At 36.1% G+C, this 25,426-nt stretch overlaps 1 protein-coding gene across 12 annotated transcripts in view; it reads right to left on the reverse strand.

Annotated features, from left to right (window-relative positions):
• The window catches only part of LCLAT1 (lysocardiolipin acyltransferase 1), a 216,832-nt gene that overhangs the window by 82,153 nt on the left and 109,253 nt on the right, over window positions 1-25,426 (reverse strand). For 10 of the 12 annotated variants that reach the window (XM_050754711.1, XM_050754712.1, XM_050754717.1 and 7 more), the window contains 2 exons: window positions 7,415-7,561; window positions 1,567-1,683 (listed from right to left, as the gene is read on the reverse strand). In XM_050754711.1, the coding sequence (XP_050610668.1) occupies window positions 1,567-1,683; window positions 7,415-7,561 (264 nt within the window). Of the gene's footprint in view, window positions 1-1,566; window positions 1,684-7,414; window positions 7,562-16,520; window positions 16,678-25,426 lie in introns of all 12 variants that reach the window. The other 2 variants (XM_050754722.1, XM_050754721.1) reach the window with 2 other exon arrangements.

The raw sequence follows: 25,426 nt of genomic DNA on the forward strand, positions 1-25,426 counted from the left end.
GTACGTGGTTATAAATATGCTTCATCTTGGCAGGTTATACTTTTTATCTTAAAGCATATTAAATCCTAAAAGAACAATAGTGATGCCACTGAGGGAAAGAAGAACTTCGTACCTTTTCTTACATAATGGTTCAAGACTTTTCATGTTATGCACAGCAGTTTTATGAAAATGTATCAGTTACCAGATGAAGGTGGTAATTTGTCACAGAGATCACCATTACAGAATATGCTTACTGGAAATCAGAGTGAAGAGCAGAAATGTGCAAAAACAGTTCTTCTGTTAGCTGACTGTGGGCTTTGAATTGTTATAAAATTAACACTTCAGTATGTTTCCAAATAGTTACTTCATATGTGTGTTATTTGTATGTACAAATGTGTATAAATATATAAACTTGCAAATATGCAGAACTATAATTAAAAAGTACAATTGGTTTTCATTTACATCAAAACTTAAGCATTTAAATGGGTGCGACATCATCAACGGAATCACTTTCTGCTCATATATGCCCCCGAATAGACGTAGTTTGAAAGAAGTGTGATATGAGCCACAAATAAGGAAGAAGAAGGTTCTATCCCTGACTCAAGTAACCTGTGAAAATGTACTTACCACAAGGTGGATGCCAGTTCTACTATAAAATAGTAGAGGCAGTGGCACTTCCCTTCCTACCAACCAGTTACTTGGTGGACTGAGTGAAATAATTAAAGTAAAATTATTTTTCAGATTGTTATATTTCTCTATAGCTTAAAATAGTAAGAGAATGATATATTCTCAAACCCTAAGAGCTGAACATATGGTTAGTTTAAGTGATAAGATTTTTTTCTTTTTTTTTTCTTTTCATGAGTACTAGAGGAATGGATTAAGTGATAAGATACTCTTAAGACACTTTTGGCCGGGTGCAGTGGCTCATGCCTGTAATCCCAGCACTTTGGGAGGCCAAGGCTGGTGGATCACAAGGTCAGGAGATTGACGCCATCCTGGTTAACATGGTGAAACCCTGTCTCTACCAAAAATACCAAAAATTAGCTGGGCGTGGTGGCGGGCACCTGTAGTCCCAGCTACTCGGGAGGCTGAGGCAGGGGAATGGCATGAACCTGGGAGGCGGAGCTTGCAGTGAGCCAAGATAGCACCACTGCACTCCAGTCTGGGCGACAGAGTGAGACTCCATCTCAAAAAAAAAAAAAAGAAAAAGACACTTTTGCCACTTGGAGAAATATCCTAAAATGGAATTATAGCCTAACTCTATACATATATACACGCACACATACACACACACATGCACATATACACATATGCTATATGTGTGTGTATATATATAAAAGTATGTAACATAGAGTTATGTCTGTTCCAAAAAAGGGGAAAGAAGTTTTTACAGAGATCTCTTTTATATCTCTCAAGAATACACGGCAAAACATTTTAGTACATAGGTCAACTTGGAATAAAAACACAGTATCTCATTTCTTGAGATAAAGTATTAAAACATATTTTATAAACTCTAAAGGGCTATATATAAAGCTTAGCAATTTTTGCCACTTTCATTAAAAAGTACATGTTGAAATGGGTGCTTACCTTCTCTTAGACGGTCTACCACGAAAGTAAAGCCTGTAGTTCTTGGATGTAAAACATATTCATATTTCTGAAGTCCATTCTTTTCAGCAAATGCGTTACTTCGAGCCTTGCTGTTTTCTAAACAAAACAATGGACCATTATAAATCATAAACTAAAGGGAAATAAATGAGGTAAGGAAAGAAGTACAGAATTTTTTTTGATAAAAATAGCAGTTAGTTATTCTATAATGACTGAATACTGAGTCAAATGAGAAGATACAAACATTGCAGATGATCCGTTATCAAGATCCCAGACCTACTTATGTAACCAGACCCAGGTTTGGCTATTTGCTGCTCAAAAGGCCAAGTTTAGTGGGAGGGAAAGAAGGTTTTAAACAGAGAGTCAGCAAACTGAGAAGATAGGGAACTAGTGTTCTAAAGTCCCATCTTAAGTTTTAAAATTTATCATAGTGTTTTCAAAAGGAAACTTGCTATGGGAAATGTGTGGATGGCACAGGGTCTGTGTGTCTTGTTCTGATGGCTATCTTGGGTAACTGGCCATCCAGAGGTCCACTTGGCATTATTTTACTTCAGCCTGGTGGTAGTGGACTAATCGTTCACAACTCCCCCTAAGTGGAAGGATTCCACAGGGCCTCCATGCCTGGTTTGTTTCAAAATTAGCCTCTGGAATTTCTAAGCAAGCATATAGTAGATAAGCATACATGGTGCAAGGAAGTGTCTAGTGTAAAAAGAAGGAAAACAGAGTTTCAAAGTACATTTCGAGGCTATATTCTAAGACTAAAGAAAAAAAATGTTAAAATGCATTTCAAAGCTGAGATGCTCGGTTATACTTACCAGAATTAAAAAAAATTATAAGAAAGGCATAAATAGATTTTTATACATTTTCTGAAATTCATATTCAAATATTTTAATTTCTTTAAAAGATTTCATAAAAGTCAACATTCTATGAAAATAAAAATGCTAATAAACTAAAATTTTTGTAAAACGATCCCTGTATAAGAAAATTGAAATATTAAAATATAAAATGCTAATAAAACAAAGACACTAACAAAATATAATGACCTAGACATCCAGAAGAAATAACTAGCAATCAAATATATCAGATCAACATTCTTTAAAACCCAATAATTTAAGCCTTCCATGTAAACTGAAATATCTGCCTTGCTCAGGCACAGAGTATGCTAATATTACTAACCCAAACCACTCCATAACGGAATGGGCACATGATTAGCACATCATGTACAAACATCTGAACATGGTTTGGCTGAATATAGTTACGGAGTCAAGTACATGTTCCAGTTGTTGGCAAAACCTTCTTTTTCCATTCCATGAGGTAACTTTACAAGTTCCAAGAAGAACCAAACCCATTATTCAGCAAATACATTTGGAAAAAGTAAAGTGTTCAGAAATTTGGCCTCAACTGCTGGGAGAGATCATGAAATACTTTCTGATGACAGCAGATGTTAGAACCCGCAATCCTCAGCTACATTCCGAAATTTATAAACTATTATTCCCAGTTACAAGAAAAATACCTATATTGACACAACTTTACTAGGAGTGAATTTGAGATCACTGAATCTTCAAAGTCTCCAAAAACCATAGATGCCTTCCACAACACTGAAATATTCAAAGAACACTCCTATAGAAGGTGTTACATCATTTCATGATAGAGGAATTGAGCCAGGCAAGTCAAAAGTAAAGCCCCTACACATGAAGAGTAGTAAGTTCCTCTCATATTCATTTGAAGATATCCTGGGCATGGGGCTACAAAACAATACTTATATTATAGACAGCTGACAGGACCTTAAACGGGATTCGGAATCCCAGAGACACCACAAAGATGAGTAGTAACTACCCTTTAGTTTGGTCTTTCAGTTTATAAAACTCTGGGGATTCTGAAAGCAAAACTGAACTGTTGTAGAATGTGAGTACAAGTATAAACAGCTCTAAAACAAATAGTCACAATGTGGGAAGGTAAAAATGATCAGAAATACAGAGAGATTAGAGATGCAGACTTTTCCATCTACCCCCTAGTTCATCTACCCATCCCCAGACTCCGTTATTGCTAGTAAGTGCACTAGCATCCCACTTTCTGACCACAGCCTGTCTTGTCACGTTTCTCCCTATAACTATCCTACTCCTGCACTCCTTCCACCCATGGGACTACTAGCAGCTGTTCTCAAACCAGCTGGGCACGTTCCCACCTCAGGATCCGTGCAGTTGCTGCTCCTCCCTTCACCCAGAATGCCTTTCGCCCTTACAGCTGCATGGTTTTCTGCTTTGTTCATTTAGTCCCTACCTAAATAGAAACTTAATAGAGAGGCTTTCCCTAACCATCCTGAATAAAACAGCACCCTACACTCCCTCTATGACTCTCTATCTCCTTATCCTGCCTTATTTTTCTGCATAGCACTTAGGACTGACATATTTTTATTAACTTATTAGTTTATCACCTGTCTTTCCTCATAGAACGTAAAGTTCATGATAGTAGGGATAAAGATCCAGGCACTCATATACGAATTAAAAAGAATAAGTTGTATGTATATAGTAGGTGTTAAGTTATATGCAATAATATAATTGTTAGAATCTTTCCAAATCAGGGAAATGGAACCCAAAATCATCATATACTAATTGTGATGACTAATTTTATATGTCAACTTGAATAGGCCATGATACTCAGGTATCTCGTCAAATATTATTCTAGATGTTTCTGGGAAGGTGTTTTTTAGAAGAGACTAATATTTAAATTAGTAGACTGAGTACAGCAGATGACCCTCCACAATGGGAGTGGGCCCCATCAAATCAGGTGAATGAAGGTCTTAACAGAAAAAGACAGAGGTGCCCTCCTCTCCTCAACAAGGAAGAAAGAATTCTGCCTCTAGACTGCCTTTGGCCTTGAATTTCAACTGCTTCCTGGGATCTCCACTCTGCCGCCCTACCCTATAGATCATGGACTTACCAAGCTTCCACAACTATAAGAGCCAATTCCTTAAAACAAATCTCAACCTCTTTCTATATATACACATCCTACTGGTTCTCCTTCTCTAGAGAACCCTAACTAATATGCCAATACAATATAGAACTCCCTAACCCAAGAATAAAGAATAAATACGGATGGGTGCACATATGTCTGCATGTGACCAAATGATTCAAAAGAAATGGACCAACATTAAAATAGTGTTCACTTATGGGCAGTGGGATTATAGCAAGTTTTGTGCACACTTCTATGTTTCCAAATTTTCCCTAATTAACATATATTGCTTCCATTAAAAAGTTATAACCAACAATAAAATATGAAGATAGAATATATGTAAAGTTAGATTTAAATGCACTAATTTAAATGTACATGCCAGCTAGATTCAGAACTTAAATTATAAAACAGTCCGACTGGGCTGAAAAATCCAGTTTAAGGTTAGTATGGTAGTAACTAAACACCTTTTAATTAACAGATACTTTTTCCAAACTGGAGATATTTTGTTAGCCTATTTTTAAAAATGATTTTTTTTTTTTTACCAGCTCAATACAATTATCTGTATTATACTGTTAAAAAAATATTTAAAAGCTTCAGGATCAGTCTGTTTTTTCTCCTTGGCAAAGTCTAGCTTTAAAGGTAAATATCATTTGCATTTAAAATATATATGCAACTACATCATGTAATGGTGAGCACTCTGGACTCCAAAATTATGCAACTAGATGTAGAGTTCATCACCTATAAAAGGAAACCTGAGAACAAATATCGAATGAAAAAAGGTTTACATATACATTTTATGACTCTGAAGGTCTAATGTATGAACATATTAACACTAATGTAGCAGTAACATATGACCTTTCTTTCATTAGTTTTTGTTTACCAAATAACTTTCAGAGTTGACATTCTTTGGTGTATATTTTCGCATTCACAAATATAAATCTATCATTTCAGTAAATTGCTTTCTATACTCAAATAAAGCTGATATTTCAATATCGAAATTTAGGTATTATACATTCTAAATATTATAAAATTTAAATATGGCCACCTATCCCTTATAATTTCCTAACGATAATTTAGTTCTGGAAATCAACTTACAACTTACAAGAATATATTTTCAAGCTTCCACAAGCAGCCATTATTATCCTCAGTATTATCCTCTGTTATACAACCACTTTTAGAATCTCAACTGTAAAAATTCAAATATATACTACACAGTTGGCATATATTTTAGAGATCTGACTAGTATATAAAAAGTGCTACCGTTCATTTAGCTCAGTTCCATCTGCAATAGATGTGTCAAAGATCTCTTAATTGCTACCTACAGTAAATCCTAAAATACCTTAATTTCCCTTAACAATTATGGCTCAGTCACCTATTCACTTGCTTAAATATGTATGTAATGTCTATTTTTCATCTTGAACTCTCTTTTGTAATGAGTTCCATAAATTATTATGTCCACAGTGTGAACAGTATGTTCATTTACCTGTTCTCCTCTCTTAAATTCTAAGGGTTGCCCTTCTTAGTCTATTACCAAAAATTTGAAAGTTCAGTTCATGTTCTACCTCTCCATACTACTTGAGATTTTAGATTTCAGTTCTCTCCTGCTTCAGCCTGTCTTCCCTTATACAGCAGAGCTGTAAGATCCACTGAATCCTTCTCAAATTCTGCTGTATTTTTCTTGAAGTTATCGGGACTATTAAAAGCAAATTTTGGTCTTTTGAGTCCAAAGATTCTACAGAAGTACTTTCTGTCTAAGCTATGCCCCCACCGCCACTCCTCCCAGAATCAACCAGAGCAGTTCTGCTTTTATCTATCATCTAACATCCTTGATAGACGGCTTCATCTGCAAAAATAATCCATGGTTTAAAAAGTGTGAAAACTATTGATTTAGTAAGGATGACAGACTGTTGAGTATTTTGTTTATAGTTTTTGTAAGACTTTCTTGAAATCCATTGGCAATTCCTAGCCTATACGGTTTAAAATCTGGTAGCCAGGTGTGGTGGTAGTATCTGGTGTAGGCCCAAATACTATAGGCTTGAGCCCAGGAGTTCAAGGCTGCAGTGAACCATGATCATGCCACTGCACTCTAGCCGAGGTGACAGGCTCAAAGAAGAAGAAAAAAAAAGTTTAATATTTAGGAAGGCAGAAAAGTTATAAACATGTCTTCCTGTGTCCTCGCTACAACTCAATGATGGCTGAGTTTTCTTGAAGAAGGGCAAAGCTATTCCTGCTTGTAGCAAGGATAGGGCTTAAATATCAGGAGACAGGTAACCTGTTAATGTAAATCAACAATAACTGAAATTAGTTACTCTCAGATCTTTTTCTTATGAGGAAGAAGCTGAGGAGTAGGAAGGGTTTAATGGATAAATACCTTAGAAGAGGATAAGAGAATATAAACAACAGGTAGGGGAGGATAAACATTATCTAAAACATGATTTTAAAACTACGCTTACATAAGGATAAAAGCCTGATATTTTAAAATATATTCTGAGGCTTAAAATATAAAGTTCAAAGATGGCAAGTATGAATAATATGACCTCTTGGAGTTGCCTACTATAAATTAAATGGGCTAGAAACCAAGAGTTCTGAGTCCTAACATGCTATTGATTAACTGAGTGACCTTAGGGATGAGCCATTAATTTTTTTGTTTTGATTTGTTTTGTTTTGAGATGAAGTCTCACTATGTAGTTCAGGCTGGTCTCAAACTCCTGGACTCAATCCATCTTCCAGTCTCAGCCTCCTGAGTAGCTAGGATTCCAGGCATGGACCACCACACCTGGAAGAGCCCTTATTCTTATTGGTGTTCAGTTACTTCTTCTGAGAAATGAGAAGTTTAGACTACATGATTTCTAACTGTGCCAAACCCAGGCTACCTTACCTGTGAGATCAGTCCCTTCTGGGAATATGAGGAGTTGAAGTGGTTCGTGAATATCACAAAAGTAATCAATCATGTCTTCAAAATGGCTCTTGTCATCCTTCCATTTCCTATGAATGAAGATATAGGCAGCAGCCTGCATGGCCCAACCTAGAATCAATTTAACAAGTATTTACCTATAATTTTATTGCCAATATCCACATATTATTGAATACAATATTTCAGTTTTCTGGTTTTACTATAAATTATTATCATAAATGCTTCATGATATACCATTAATTCAGCACTGATCTTGGCTTAAATAACTAACATATATATATGAGAAGATCCTAAAAGAGATTTGGTAATCATGAGGTTTGCAAAATTCTCAAAATTATCTTTTCAAGCGAAAACTAGCTATTAAAATATTAAGGAAAGAATTTTTCCTTAGTATTTATCACTAACTTATCCAAAATTTTAACAATCCTAGCTAAACAGATATTTTAACCAAGATACCTACAGGAGATAAAAGAATATGTGCTGACAGCTTACAGAGCAGTAAGCAAAAGACTATTGTCAAGTGTATAAGCATTCTCTTTAATATTTCCCTTCTGATACTACTCGTCTCTAAATCCAACTGCTATTTTCAATGTTAGCCACTTTCTATTGCATTGAAAAGAAAAGGGAAATTGTGTAATGGTACTAAACACACTAATCAGAGTGTACACTGTGACTACATTCCTTTTCTCTAGGGCAAATCACTCTTGCTCTTTGAAGAGGGAGTCCTAGATGTGCCATGTTTAGATGACCAGCCATCTCCCCCTGGCCACAATGACCAGAATTACTATGGTAGATACCTAACTGAGGCAGCCAATCCAATAGTCTGTCCAATAGCCCACAAAGCATGAAGAGCTTGGGCAAACACAGTAAATACCTAGGCCAACTAAATGTTCCCCCTCAGAAATTTCACCGAGGACCACAGAGAAAACAGACAAGTTGGTAGCATACAGTCAAATGGACAGACCAAAGAGCAGAGGGGCTGAGGCAGGATAAAAACAGCATACAAGAGGCCACGTGCAGTGGCTCATGCCTGTAATCCCAGCACTTTGGGAGGCCGAGGCAGGCAGATCACCTAAGGTCAGGAGTTCAAGACCAGCCTGGCCAACATGGTGAAACCCTATCTCTACTAAAAATACAAAAAATTAGCCAGGCGTGGTGGCAGGTGCCTGTAATCCCAGCTACTCAGGAGGCTGAGGCAGGAGAATCACTTGAACCCAGGAGGCAGAGATTGCAGTGAGCTAAGATTGCACCATTGCACTCTAGCCTGGGCAACAAGAGTGAAACTCCATCTCAAAAAGAATAAATAAAAGCATGCAAGAGTGAAGGGCAAAAGCTCCAGATGAGCCAAGCCCCCTAAAGCTGACTATGATTCATAACAAAAGACAGTTTTAATCTCCGCAAGTCCTGGCCAGTCTACAGATCCACCTCTTGGATATCCCTGAGAATCCACCTCTCTTCCTGCTATGCAGGAATAGAGGAATAATAAACTCTCATTATTTCAGCTGGTGGTTCCTTGCAAGCGAAGAACGCAACTAAGACAACAGCTATCATCATTTGGTAAATACAGCAGTACCCTGAGAATACATAAAAATAATGTATTTAACAGTGATTAAATACACACATAGCCGGGCATGGTGGCTCATGCCTGTAATCCCAGCACTTTGAGAGGCCGAGGCGATGGATTACCTGAGAGACCAGCCTGGCCAACATGGTGAAACCCCATCTCTACAAAAATACAAAAATTAGCCAGGCATGGTGGCGGCTGCCTGGAATTCCAGCTACTCGGGAGGCTGAGTGGGGAGAACTGCTTGAACCTGGGAGGCAGAGGTTGCAGTGAGCTGAGATCGCACCATTGCACTCCAGCCACACAACAACGTAGTTGGGCAATGGAGCAAGACTCCACGTCAAAATAAAAAATACACACACACACACACACACACACACACATACACACACCACGCTTTATTTGGTTTGGGTAAGTCCAAACTAGAATACTGTATTTTACATATATAAATAAGCATGTATTAAAAAGTTCACTTCAGTGTATAGGTCTTGCTGATAAGCATTCAGTTACTAGTCACTATAATGTCAGTCTCATCCACCAATATTGGACATGACCCCACACTGCCTGCTCCCACACATCTGTCCTTCATTGAGGACACTTAGGCCCACAGAGCAGTGTGTGTAAGCAGTACAGCTCTGGAGTTAAACCACCACAAGCCAGCTGTTCACCCTTCAGACCCAAATATAAAATGAGCACAATGCAACACTATTTACCTGAGGGGGATTGATGTGAGAAACAAATAAGATTATTTAGCACAGAGTGTTCAACAGGTAGGCACTATTGTTATAATTAACAAGTTACAATAATATCAAGAATATAGCATCAGGGATTGTAAAATGTAACAAAAGAGTTCCTATTCACAACAGCAAAACCAAAATGTGCAGAAATAAACCTAATTACCTTGCAAGAGTCACATGAAAACAATTACTTAACTAGAAAGAGATGGAGAGAGTACACAATGTTTTTGAACTCAACCAGTGATGCCAATGATCTCCAGTGAAAATTTCAATAGCATGAGGGTGTGTGAGAATTTGGCTATTTGACAAAGCCAAAAACTAAATAAAGCTACAGATTATCTATAATAATAAAAAGGTGAGAATATTCAAGATAACTTTGCAATAGAATAATAAGCAGGAAAGACATGAACCATTAAACAAGTGTATTATGAAGCAACAATGATTAAATCAAAAGTATACCTGCAAAAATAGGTGAATGGAAAAGAATGCAAGACTTAGATAAAAGTCCTTGAATATGTTAAGGATTTGGTACATAATAATGACAGAATTTCAGATGAGTGGGTAATGACTGAGTTGGTGTTTTTTAAACATTTTTATAGAGGTATAACTTACAGTGAAGTGTTCAAACAGTAAGTATATATAGGTATAGAGCTTAATAAATTGTCACATATACATATATGCCTGGCTGTCACCCAGTTAAGATACTGAACATTTCTAAAATCCTCAGATGCTCCCATGTGTCCCATTCCCAGTCAAACCTTCCCCTCCCAAAAGAAAACCACTACTCCAACTTCTAACACCATAAATCATATAAGTAGAATCACACAGTATATACTCTTATGTATTTTGCTTCTTATGCTCAATAATTTTGTCGATGAGATTCATCTATGTTGTTGTGTGGCAGCATTTTCTTCCTTGCAATGCCAGTATTGATATAATTGCTGGTGTCAATTATATAAATATGCCACTGTAGACCAATATACAGTTTATGCTTTTTATGAAGATTCCTTGTCTATTAGGAATAAAGCTAATACAGATAATCTTGTACCTGTCTTTTGTTGAACATGAGCACCCAATTATGTTGAGTAGATAACCAGCAGTGAAACTGCTGCCTCATAGGGTTTGTGTCTGTTCAGCTTCAGTAGATAGCACCAGTTCTTCAAAGTGATTATACCAATTGACACTCCCACCGGAAATGTTCCAACTGCTCTATCTATATTTTCCCCAACACTTAATCTTAGGAGTTCTTCTCATTTTAGCCATTAGAACTCACGTGTAGTAGTTCTGATTCACATTTCCTGTATAATAATGCTGAACACCGGTTTTTGTTTGTTTTTTGTTTTTTTGTTTTTTGTTTTTTTTTTTGGAGACGGAGTCTCGCTCTGTCGCCCAGGCTGGAGTGCAGTGGTGTGATCTTGGCTAACTGCAACCTCCGTCTCCTGGGTTCAAGCAATTCTCCCGCCCCAGCCTCCCGAGTAGCTGGGACTACAGGCACCCGCCACCATGCCCGGCTAATTTTTGTATTTTTAGTAGAGACGGGGTTTTTGCCATGTTGGCCAGGCTAGTCTCAAACTCCTGACCTCAGGTGATCCAACTCCTGGCCTCAGGTGATCCAGCCACCTCGGCCTCCCTAAGTGCTGGGATTACAGGCGTGAGCCACCACGCCTGGCCAATTGAGCACCTTTTCATATTCAAATGAGTAATTCAGATTTCTTCATTGTAAAGTACCTCTTCCAAACCTTTTTTTTTTTTTTTAATTGATTTGTCTGTCTTTTTCTTAGTTTTTGGGATACGAAGTCCATCAGCTATAAACACAGACACACACATACACATATACAGAATATAAACATGTAATCTTCTCCACGTACTTGGTGTTTTCTGTGTCCTGCTTAAGGAATCTTTGCCTATCCCAAACTCATTAGGACATTATTCATGTGTTCTTCTATTAGCTTTACTGTTTTAACTTTCACGAGTTTATGCATGATCCATTTCAAATGAATTTTTGTGGATTATGTGAAGCAGAGGTTAAAACTCTTTGTTTTCTGAATGGACATTCAATTGACCAGTGGCAATTATTTAAAAGGCCAAGAGATTATTAATTTAAATAAAACATTTTAAAAGCATTATAAAAGAAATACATGTACTGTAAAAAAAAAAAAAAAAAGTCAAATAATACAAATATAAGTAGACTAAAACATAAAAATACTCCTTTATCACTACTTCCCTCAATTGTACTCTACCAGTCATAATCTCTTATTTGTAATCATGATTAAAAATTTGATGTGGGCAGGGCACAGTGGCTCACGCCTGTAATCCCAGCACTTTGGGAGGCCAAGGCGGGTGGATCACCTGAGGTCAGGAGTTCGAGACCAGCCTGGCCAACATGGTAAAACCCTGTTTCTACTAAAAATATAAAAATTAGCCAGACGTGATAGTGCACACCTGTAATCCCAGTTTCTCGGGAGGCTGAGGCAGGAGAATTGCTTGAACCTGGGAGGCAGAGGTTACAGTGAGGCGAGATTGTGCCATGGCACTCCAGCCTGGGTGACAAAAGTGAAACTTCATCTCAAAAAAAAAAAAAAAAAAAAAATTGATGTGAATTTTTCCACTCCTTGAGAATTTGTTACATATATGATTGGTGCTTTTAAAAAACATGTTAGTTCCAGTTAAGACTGGTTGTAAACACACATACACAGGATCACACCTTCTACACTTTCCTACAATGTGTTTATTTCATTGACCATGTCTACACATAGGTAACTACTTCATTTGATAAATAACTGCATTGTATTCTCTAGTAGCAATTCTCAAACCAGTTTTCTCTTTTTAATTTTCCAAACTTGTATGAACTGAGTTTTGTGAAATTCAATGAGTTAGTAGAAAAATAATCTCACACATGGATGTGGTAACAATGTCACATTATTATAAGCGTTTCTAGGCCGAGCACGGTGGCTCACGCCTGTAATCCCAGCACTTTGTGAGGCCGAGGCAGGCGGATCACGTGAGGTTGGGAGTTCGAGACCAGCCTGACCAACATGGAGAAACCTCGTCTCTACTAAAAATACAAAATTAGCCGGGCATGGTAGGGCATGCCTGTAATCCCAGCTATTCAGGAGGCTGAGGCAGGAGATCGCTTGAACCCAGGAGGTGGAAGTTGCAGTGAGCCAAGATCGGGCCACCGCACTCCAGCCTGGCCAACAAGAGCAAAACTCTGTCTCAAAAAAAAAAAGAGTTTCTAAATACTTACTCTAACTTACTCTGTTTCTATTCTTATTTTACTGTGGAATTTAACAGTTTGCTGACTGGTATTGTTATACAAATCATACTTCAATAGCACTGCTCTATGGTAGAGATACACCCTGATTGTCTAGTACCCTGTTATCATTCAGGCTACATCCTGAGAATTTCTTCTCTTTATGATAAAAGTTTATGCTGTTCACATTTATTGGGATAATTATTTCTTTTCCTGATATCTCATTTTATGTTTCCTGTTTGTTATACTCCCTTGCAGTTTTTTGCTCCCCCTACCCTGGTCCATTTTTCTCCCATTTTCTGTCTTAATTGAAATTAATTTCCTTTGTTCCCTCCCTTTGTTCTCTAATGTGGAAAGGAGCAAGCTATAGCCCATGGACCAAATCTACTCTGCTGCCTGACTTTGTATATATGGCCCACAAGAAGAATGTTTTGTGATGTGAAAAAATTACATGAAATTAAAATTTCAGTGTTTATTTATAAATAAGGTTTTATTGGCATTCAGCCATACCCATCTGTTTATGTATACTGCCTGTGGCTGCTTCAGTATTACAATGACAGAGGAAATAGGTACAAGAGAGATAGTATGGACCACAACCTAAAATATTACCTAGTCCCTTACAAAATAGTCCCTTTTTGACCCCTATAGTAGTGGTTTGGAAATTGTATACCCCGTTTTCTTCTTTTAGAATTTGCCCTTAAAATATTTTCACCCTTCTATTTTTGACAAATGCATTTAAACATCTAAGTCTATCAACATTGGGTTAATAAATAATAACCCCCGAACAAAAAAGCATGCCCTCAATTCTATCACTAATTAGAGTTTAGTTTAAATTTAAATTTCTTAAAATAGTAATAATATTAAAAAGGATATGCTTTCCTCTTGCCTTTCTTATAAGATTTGTAGAAATCACCCAACAGCTGCAAAAAATACTATTTTACTGCAACAGCAATTATATAATAATTACTGTAAGTATTATTATAACTAACACATTCCTTAAACTTGACAGAAACATTATTATTTAGATTTGACCATAAGTTTGCTGGCTTCTTTGCTCATCATTTCTTCTTGTTGCCTATGTCTTTCTATTAGTTCTCCTCAAAATAATTTATTTTAAAAAATGTCTGAGTCTTTGCATTCCTGAAATGTATTTGTTTTATTCTCAATTTTAGAGGCTAGTTTGGCTAAAAACAGAATTTTGCAGTTCCAAATCATTTTCTCCTCAGAATATCAAAGCAATTTTCTGTAGTTTTCTATCATTGAATATGGCTAGTAAGAAATCTAGCTATACAAATTTGTACAGATAGCTAAGTTTTCCTAATTGGGTAATTTATTTCTTTCTTCTGGAAGCTTTTATAATTTTCTCTTCATTAAAAGAAATTTAATGAATTCCTTTTATAGAAATTTATTAGAGTTATTCTAGGTATGGAACTTTTTTCATTAATTCTGCCCTGCAGTTGGTAAACTCTTCTAATATTTGAGTCTTTCTTTAATATAGAAAACATTCCTTCCATTTAAGAAGATACATTTTTTTATCTTCATCCTCTCATATTTTCACCTGGAAATTCTGGAAATTCTGTTAGATGTTAAAACTTCTGGATCTCTCCTCTCACACTTTTCATTTCTTTGCCATTTGACAACTTTAAGGATAATCCCTTGGCTTGATCATCTAACTAATTTGTCAGCTAGCTATACCTGTTCTACTAATTTAGTTTATTTCAAAAATCATATTCTTAATCTTCAAGATTTGCAAGGTCTTTTTCATAGCAGCTATTTTTAGGAACAAATTGTGTAATTATAATAAAAAGGTTTACTGTGTGCTTACTACATGTCTAATATTGTTCTGAGCATTTTTCGCTAATTCAATTAATTCTCAAGACAACCTTATGAAATAAGTAAAATTATTATCCCTATTTTATGAATGAGGAAACTGAGAGACATTGAGGGCTAAAGACATGGTAAGTGGTAAAACCAGATTTTAAACACAGGCAGTCTGACACTAAACTTGATGTTTTTAAATCACTGTACTAAACAGCCTCTCTGCATAGATACTTCAACTTTCCACAGGTATTAATTACACATAGTTTAAATTCTCCTCAGATAATTATTTATTCATCAGAGATTAGATTTTCCAGTTTTTAGTACTAGATACTGTTTAACATTTTCCTTGAATGTTTACTAATTCTGCAGAGTCTCATACTTGTAAAGGATGTTCTAGACTGAACAATACTGACAGATCGAATGTATTTCTACATTCCAAGTGAGAAAACCTCTTGCTCCCCATGTGGGATGGAAGTGGTAGCAATATCCATGAGGTTTTGCTATAAAACTTTTCTAATATTTTGTTCTATCTTCTAGAAACTCCAAGCCAATATTTCTAAATATTTTTTACTTCCTTTAGCTTAAATGTTTTTCTCTTTTTTTCCCCATAAAAAAAATCACAGGAATACCTGGCAAGGGTTTTGTTTTTTTCCCATTTCATTGTCATCAGTGCAAATTTTATCCACGTTTAAAGTGTTTCTCAGATTTTTCTTAATGTTGAGATCCTCAAAAATCACATTTTAATGACATTTATTTCATATTTCTATGAGCTTATGATAGTGCAACCTGTATCGTTAAAATTAGTATATATAATTTGTCTTTTTCATACTTTTCCACTGCGGGATATTCTGTCTTTAACCTGAATTTCTCAGACGAGGGCTGGGAGTCTGGCAGGTTTATAAAGATAGAATCTGTATATCCTGGCATAGCTCCACTACCGCTATCTTCTTTCTAAAACCTCATTTATGTTATCAGCATTGCCTTCTCAAAGCAGTTGTAAGTAATCCCTGGGCATACTCTATTGTCCAAACCTAGCTCATCATTTTAGAACACAGTTTTGACTTACATTCCCTTTTACCAAGTTTTAGAGTTGCCTAGGGAGGGAAAAAAATAACTATTTACTTGACTGTGTATTTTGGCATTATGCATTCTTAATAAAAAGTAAGGCTTTTTACAACTTTTTTTTTTCATTTCAGTGTAGATGAATATAATTTAGGGAGTAACGAAAACATCAGCACTACTCACCAATGCTCTAATAACTGAATCTCAACAATAGGGTAAAATTTATCACTGTTGTACTCATAGTAACTCAATATGGCATCTACTATGGCACTATGAATACGACACCAGAAACAAAAAGCAAGGCAGAAGAAAGATAGACAACTGCTCCTTCAACATTATTTTCAATCCTGAATAAAGGATGTGGATGCAACCAAGGAAATGCTACCCATAGTCCTCTATTAAATGAGAATGAACAATAGGAACAGATGCAAATTTTATACAAACTTTTATCACAAAGATCATAAGAAAATACTGTATTTACTGAGTGTGGATCTGTCCATAATAATAGTAGTTATACAAATAAATCAGGGAATTAAGTAACAAGTAGTTATACTTTTCAGAATTTCAACTTTTATTAGGGTGCTAAATGCTGGATAGACAAAGTTAGGGAAGATCTATCTTTTCTGAACTCACATTACAAACTGAGTAATGCTCTCCACATCCCTCTTCTAAGATGATTAATTTCCACGAAGGCTTTTAAAAACTCTGATGAGAGGTAATTTTATGACCTTTTTGCAGCAATAATCCTGTTGTAGTATGCCTGTATCGTTAGGTTTCAAATGTGACTGTGCTGAAAATACAAGATAGAAATCAAAGTATAAAATATGAGCAAGTAATAATTACATAATATTCTAACAAACTTAATTCTAAATATAATTTCAAACTTGAAACACCAAAAAGTGGAGAAAAATGGAGAAACCACTTGTACTACAAATTTCACTAGACTCCACAAACATAATCATATATACATGCAGACAGTAAAAATTCTTGCTTGACACTGAGGCTTCTTGGTTGTGATTACAATTTTGGGGTTCATGTTAACATGAGAGAGACCAAACTAATCTTTCATATTATATGAGATTGGAAATTTGACCAATTTTCTTAATGAGTTATTGTCTGAGATATTTCTTCCTGTTGCAAAACTGATTCCTAAGTACATTGCTAGCTGTGCACACTGAGAGGACCTATAATCAAAGACATCCCAGTAGCGATTAACATATGGTAGGCAGAATAATCATCCCCCAAAAGATGTCCACATCTTAATTCCTGGAACTGTGAATGCACCGTGTTATACGGCAAAGGAGAATTAAGAGTGCTAATCAGATGAATTTAACGTAGTGAGATTAGCCTAGATTACTCTGGTGGGCTCAGTGTAATCATAAGTGTCATTAAAGGTGGGAGAGAAACCCCATAAATATATATATACTTACTATGTACCTATGAAAATCAAAAATAATTTTTTTTAAGTGGAAGAGGGAGGCACAAGATGACTTAGTACTGATGTGAGAAGGACTCAACCAGCCAATGCTGGCTTTGAAGACAGAAGCAGCAGCCACAAGCCAAGGAATGTAGGCATCCATTAGAAGCTAGAAAAGGCTAGGAAACAGATCCCATACCAATCCTACAGAAAGAAACCAGTCCTGCCAATGCCTTGATTTCAGCCCAGCAGAACCCACATCAAACCTCTAAAACTGTTATATAATAAATTTGTGTCCTTTAAACCACTCTATATTTGTAGTATAAGCAGCAATAGGAAACTAATAAAGAGCATAGTAAGTGCCTAGATTTTAGTTTCTCACATCATTCTTCAAAAAAAGGGATCTAGGGCTCCTTAGAGAAATGCTGAGTCTAGGGATGGGGCAAGGAAGAATACAAGATGAACCTGGAGAATTTAAAGTGCCAAAAAATAAGTGGTTAAAAGAAAAAAGATGGCAGTATGTCAAAAGGACACAAGAGCCAACCTTCAGGAACTCCCAGGCTGGGCGCAGTGGCTCATGCCTATAATCTCAGTGCTTTGGGAAGCCAAGGCAGGAGGATGGCTTGAGCCCAGGAGTTCAAGACCAACCTGGGCAACATAGCGAGACCCCCCACTTCTCTACAAAAAAAAAAAATAAAAAGTTGTTTTTTAAAATTTATTTTAAATTAGCCAGGCAAGGTGGCATGTACCTATAGTCCCAGCTATTAAGGAGGCTGAGGCAGAAGCATTGCTTGAGCCCAGCAGGTCAAGGATGCAGTGAGCTGTGAACGCACCACCACACACCAGCCTGGATGACAGAGCAAGACCTTGTCTCAAGAAAAGAAAACTCCCAATGGCCAAAGCTAGCCATTACTTTCAGTGGCAAAATAATGATAGTACCGGATTATAATCTAAAAAATAAAATAAATATGAATGAGTCCATACTGATATAATTAAATTACTAATCAAATAAATGGGGAGTAGGGGCAAATTTTTTCCACAGAGGTACGAATAATATATATAAATACTCTACGCTCCAGGAGGTGGAGCTTCATTCCTTTCCTCCAACAGCCAGCCTTTGAGTGTGGGCTGTGCTTAGTGGATAGAGTATGTAAATGTAAAGGGGAAAACAGCATCTTTGCAGTAGAAAAACCTGACAGATACCACCTAACTAAGTGATTAAGATTAACATCACCAGTGATAAGTCAGGCTGATATCATGAATCTCTCTGATACGAGAAGGGTACTTCACCTCTGCAGTATTCTACCCCCAAGCCTACAGCTCTAGTCTAATCATGAGAAAACATCAGAAAAACCCAAACTGAGGAACATTCTACAAAATGTCCAACCAGTACTTTTCAAAGGCACCATGAAAAGCAAGAAAATACTATCACAAAATGAAGAAAGACTACGGAGATACAATGACTAGAAGCAAGATAGTATTCTCAATTGGATCCTAGAACCACAAAAGGACATTAGTGGAAAAACTGGTGAAGTCTGAATAAAGTCCATTGTTAACAGTATTGTATCAAAATTAACCTCTTGTTTTGACAGATATACCATATAACATCAGAGAAGCTGGGTGAAAAAGATAGGAAAATTCTCTGTACTGTTCTTACAAATTTTCAATAAATCTAAAATGATTCCATATAAAAAGTTTACTTTAGAACATCTATTTGTTGATGCAAACTTCTGTTTGACTAAAAAAATTCACAAATAATGGCCATTTTCCATTCAAAATCAAGACCTAAATAATCTTATTTGGAATTTGCTTACTATACCATATTACTTGGTTGTCATAATTGAAGATTATCAGTAACAGCATTTCTAAAGATATAGTTTTGACATTATTTTCATTGTGGAAGAACATTTTTAATTCTTGGCTACATAATATGTCCCTGCCTGGTATTCATTACACAGCAGTGTAACACTCAGAAACATCTGACTTCAAGCATAAGGAAAATATTTTCTGTAAGATTTGTTATAAGAAATAAATGGGGAAAAGCCATATATTTTCAATGACATATATAATAAATACAACAGCTAATTCATTTTCCCCCCAGGTCTTACAATGTTGCCTTTCTCTTTTAAAATACCTGCACAATTTACAGATACTCAGCCACAAGACAAAGAACAACAAAGAAGGCACTGGAGTCAAATTATCTATTAAAGTTACCAACTTTGAGATACAGTTGGGTTCATCTTGCATATCTTTTCTATTATTATTGCAAACTGCCGTTTCAAAGTTGGTTTAAAACTGATTATTATATGATTTATTTCATTTGTGTTTTTCCACCAAATACAAAGTAGATTCAAAACCCTAAATCTCTCTCCAATTCTGTATTTCTTTCTACTGAAGTTACCGTTATAAAAGCATGTCTTTCAGATAATTTTAGAATGTAATTATTAATTTAAGCAAAGGAATTCCTCAATTTTCAGCAGACCTGAGGGTACTAAAAGTAGCAGAGGTGAAATTCGCTTCCTAGCTCACATCTGGGATATCTAGCAGCCTAACGCAATGTAAATCTGCTGAGGTATTAGAAATAGTACACATCAACAGGATATCCAATTTAGGTAACCAATTGCATTAATGTCAGTAAGTGATTGATTAGATAACCTTAAAGCTCCGAGCCATTTCTCCTGGCCAAAGAAACTGTCAACTTCACACAGCTCAGGGCTTGAGCTCTATTCAGAAGTCAGCTAACATATTCAAAACAAAAGCTTCAGTTAAGTTACTTAGATTTCAGTGCCATCCTAAAAAATTACTTAGTTCTCAATGTCATTCTAGAAAGAAGGGTAATCCTGGTAAACTGCCTGGCAGATGATTTAAATGAATTGAACCTTTCTTTTCTTCCCAATGGAAGAAAGTAAGGACTAAGCTCTAATTTTTTATCTTGCCCAAATTCCTTTCTAAGGGATCTAGGGAATCACGCCCTACAAACCATAAATTCTCATCACATGAGCTTTGTTTAACCCTGTATATTGTGACTTACTTTCCAGTCTTACTCAGGCATAACAAGGGAAAAAAATCAAAATGTTTTACCCCAAAATATATTACCTTGCCATACCTTGAAATTGCCTTGAAAAGTCTTTTGTGGGAAAAATCCACATTCTATAGAGAATCCCCATCACCCTTTGTTTTCCTTCCTTTCTTTCCAGATCTGGGAGATAATCAACTAAGCGCCAGACACCCTTTTGAATCTGATAAGAAACATTTTACAACCTGCTCTCTCTCTCTGAAGTTTGCTATCTGAGAGATTCCTCTGCACAAAAAAACTTGGTCTCAGCAATCCTTTACCTTAACCTAAACAATCCTTTCCATTAATCCCAGGTCCTCACATAAACTTAGCCAATTGTAAACCAGTAAATGTTTAAATTTACCTATAGCCTGAAAGCCCCTGCTTTAAGTTGTCCTGCCTTTCTGAACCAAACCAATGTATTTCTTAAATGTATTTGATTGATGTTCCATGGCTCCCTAAAATATATAAACCCAAGCTGTACCCCGACCACTTTGGGCACATGTTCTCAGGACCTCTTGAGGGCTGTGTTACGGGCCATAGTCAGTCACATTTGGCTCAGAATAAATCTCTTCAAATATTTTACAGAGTTTGACTCTTTTCGTCAACAAAAGTATATCTCCACTACTTACCAGGCCATGCATTAAAACTCATCTCGGCCAAGCAATGCTGGCAACCAAAACTACAAAATCAACAATTACCAAAACTTATGTTTCAAATGCCAGTAGAATTGCTAAAATGAAATAATTTGTTATACATCTAAAAATAAGCAGAGATGTATGTGTGTCTTCCAGGCAACAGAACTAAAATATGTTTAATATATTCTACTTTACTTGATGGTTTTCATAAAAATTTTCATTCGTGACTAGCATTAATAAAATTTACTGAATGAGGAAATCAAACAATGGATACATTTCTCATGGCTTGGTGAAATAGGGGAAAACAAGTTACATCAGGATGCTTTTGGCTATAAATAACAGAATACTAATCTAAAAGTCATATAAACAATTTGGGTTTACGCTTCTCACATAAAATAAAGTCTGGCCCCAACGCTAAGTTCAGGAGCCGGGATCTCCCATTCTACTATGCCATCCTCGTGATGTCTGAGGACCTCCCCCTCTTTGAGGGAATGTTTGCAAAAGCTGCAAGCCTCAGGTGCTAACACAATACTGACCACAAGCCGAAAGGGAGTGGCATTGGCCCCTCACTGACTTCTTTCATCTTATTAAGGAGGAATATCTTTCGCAGAGACTCCAAGACTCTCCCATAAGACCCTTTGGTTAGACTGGCTCAAACAACCATCCCTGCTGACAGGAGGCTGAGAAAGCCAGTATCAAGTATTTTCATTCTCTGTCATAGGATGTGTGCATCACCGTGGTTCACTGTTAAGATTAGTAAAGTCCTACTTCTGGCCTTTAGTTGTTAATATGTGGAATAACACAGGGGAAGAAGGCTGTTGTGAAGTTTTATATGATCAGTTAATAGGATATCATAATCTAATAAATGCAATAAAGAAGGCCAGGACATCAGAAAGTTTGCTGTGACAGTAATAGCTATAGTATAGTTAATAAGTAGCCAGGAATCCTTGACTAGAAGCCCTGTTTGAAGAAAGAGTCACAGGTGGAGCTTCAAACACACTAGCTGCAGAGATTCATTCCAGGAAGGCTCGAGCTGTTGTTACTTTTGGGTAATAAGGCACCTTTGCCTAATGTAGGTAGCAAAACTGATGCCTATGATTGCACTAAAGGAACTGGCAGGAGTGGAGTGTTACTGAGTCCCATGGGGCGTCTTCTACAGTTTGGGAAGGGACAACTAGCATGTACGTTTCCTGGCACAAAATCACCAATAAGATGAATCGATTCATCTTAACAGATTCATCAATAAGATGAATCCATTCATCTTATTCTTCTTGTTATGAGCAGGAGAGCAGCATGAAATTGTGTTGAATTAAAAAAAGAAGCCACCAAACTGGATAGAGTCGAAAATATTCATGACTTTGTTCTAATTTTAGTGAATGTCTGTTTTAAGTAGGAGGAAGCTGGTAAGAAAGGGGGTAAAGTTTCTTTCTCACAGGAGGTAAAGTTAGGCATTACAAATTTTAAATATGTCAAATAGACATCTATTATTTATGGTTAACATATGATAGTATATAAAATTAAGGTGACTTCAATAAATTTAGTAATTCTTAGAACTGTGTTGGCAATGGCACATTTATTTACACAAATTTATAATGTTTATAAATACATCAATAAACTACAGATCAAACTGGAAATCTGACCACATGAGTCTTTCCAATTCCCATATCACTACATTGAACCACTTTCATGTTAACAGCAGCATGCATTACAATCATGTTCCTATAGTGTACTAAAAAGGTAAACAACACATTGTAACTGAGTTGTTTTTATTCAGGATCTTTAAAAAGAAAAATTCATATGTAAAAATACCAACAGCATGTAAAATAAAATTCTAATCATTTCATCAGATTTGACTAAAAAATTATTTAATATTTTGGCAGTTTATATTCTGGCAGACTGAACTTCTGAACAGCTTCCTAACCAGTTTCCATTATCCTGTGAAAGCAGACCACTACAGGAACTTCTACATATGCAGTAACAGTCTTCGTATGTCCTGAAGAACTGAGAATGGATGAAAGCATTCATCAGAGGCCACGCTGTTCCTGCTGGCTTCTCTCTGATCTCACTCTGAATAATCCAGATATATTACAATGTGTGACTTTCCTAGTTTTCACCACTACACTACATTGCAGAATGTAATGCTTTAGAATTCCAGAATTACATAACAATTTAATATGAAATCATGATGTCATATCAGGAAAATTTCTAGCTTAATCCATGACTTGGCCAGGTTTTAAATCACTATCTCTTTAATATTACTCTCCTTTTCATGCTTTCTAAAAGGCTCAAACTCTTTTCTCACTCTAGAGTGATTAATGATCCAGAGAAACCAAGAAGCCATGAGTTGGGTTCGTACAATTGGCACATGCATTTCCTGGCACAAAATCACTAGGCAAATGGACTTTTTATGACAGTTTTAAGTTTAATATTTCATTTCACTAGTTATTAAGTGGTCATAAAATTGGCTAAAAGTAAAAATCTACATATGCAGTACCATCAGAGAGATGGTAGAGAGTTGAACTCTATGAAACATTTTTTCTTAAAATCCATTCTGTGTATCTTAATAAATTCTAAACAGTTTAGTTAATTTAACAAACTCTTTATAACTTGACCTAAAATCTAAATACTCATAATGATTTATTTCCTACCCTGTTACATAGGTCTGTTGCTTTTATACTTTAAGAAAAGAACTTTCTATTCTAAACTCTCATCCATTTCCCAACCTGGCATTACAGATACAGTGTTTTCCTTTAGTCATTTGCACAAGAATTAAATAGACCAGATAATTATATTCTAAACATCTGGTAAGCAAACATTTATTTGAAAAAAAAAATGTGAACAGCAATCTTAAATACACTCCCTAAAATTACACCAAATTGTCAACAAGTTAAAACTGGTATAGTCTCAAACAGTATATAGTTGACCACTACAATGCATCCATTCTTTTCCCTATCATTTCCTCCTACAAACTCCAACTTTAATTCCCTTTTAAACTCTCATTGGCAAACATGCTGTTTTGTTTGCTGTTTACATTTATGCCTTGATTAAATTACTCTGTATTTGTTTGCTTTCAAGGTTCTAAAATCTTTTTTTCTCCAATCCAAAATCTGTTCCCATTAGTAGCTTGCATTCTCATGAAATCCTATCAAGCTTACAAATAGTTAAGAGCCTACAATGGGTAAGGTACTCTATAAATAGCTTATAACTCAGGAAGGAAAAGAAAATAAACAAATGGAAAAGTTAAGACTGAAATACTTAAATAGGGGCTCAAGACGAGTTTTCCTCTTGTCTTGCAGAAGGACAGGTTTGGAATGATAAAAATGACTATACCAGTACAGAGTAGGAGAAATAAACACTCAGTGGTCAAGGAAAGAGATTATGGACCATAAGTCTAATATGAATTTCTGTAAGGTAAGGGGTAGGAGAGTGTATCCACCTTTATAAACCAATATCCAAAGTGCGCCTCGGGATAAACAAGAGAATAATCCCTTAGGCACAGGACATACATCAGGTATTCAAAGCTGATACAAGTAACACACAGAGAGGAAGTTGAGAAGACTCTAGCCCTACTGGGTATTTAAGGGTGGGACTGAAGGAAGGGAAGGATAATCCAAAGGACCAAGCTATCAGAAGCTCAGCTGTAACCTGGAAGCTACTAACAGCATAATTGGCAAGAGAATATTTTTATATTTTGAGAAAAACTAGGATTTGGTAACTAATTGAAGAAAGAATGAGTCAGAGATGATTCCTGTATTGCACAGAGAGAAACTAAGTAATCTCTAAATTTTATGTCAAGTCTAAAATCCTATGCTTCAGGAATCTTTTTCTTAACAGTTAAAAAGGAAAAAAGTCCTTAAGCAGTTTCCATTTTCTAGCATGATGGAGTTAAGACTCTATCGGTCAAATCGTCTCTGTAGAAAACAATGACAAAATTTGGACATAAAATAAAGGTAATCATCAGAAGGTACTAGAGAGGGAGTAGAAGCAGACAGACTGGTGGGAGTTCATGTTCACTTGCAAGAAGGAAGATGGAAAGCTCTAAGAGTATGTTCCCTTCTCCAAAGCTTTCAGCCTCGGGCTAAAGGCAGTCCACAGAAAAATATGTGGATACAACACACAACTACAGCAGTGCTGAAAGAAAATGTATAGTCCTAAACACCTGTGTTAAAAAAGGAACATGGTATCAGATCAAAGGCTTAAGCTTCAATGTCAAGAAACTAAAAAACTTTTTAAAAAGCAAATTAAGCCCAGAGAACATAAAAGTTAGGAAATAATAAAGATAAGAATAGAAATCAGTAAAACTAAAAACACAGATTGATGAGGGGAGGGGAAGAAATCAATGAAACCAAAAGCTGATTATTTTAGGGGAGAGGGGCAAATCAAAAAAACTGACAAAACTCCAGCCAGATTGAACAAGAAAAGTGAGAAA

This window comes from Macaca thibetana, chromosome 13, assembly GCF_024542745.1.
Source record: "Macaca thibetana thibetana isolate TM-01 chromosome 13, ASM2454274v1, whole genome shotgun sequence".
Taxonomy (NCBI): domain Eukaryota; kingdom Metazoa; phylum Chordata; class Mammalia; order Primates; family Cercopithecidae; genus Macaca; species Macaca thibetana.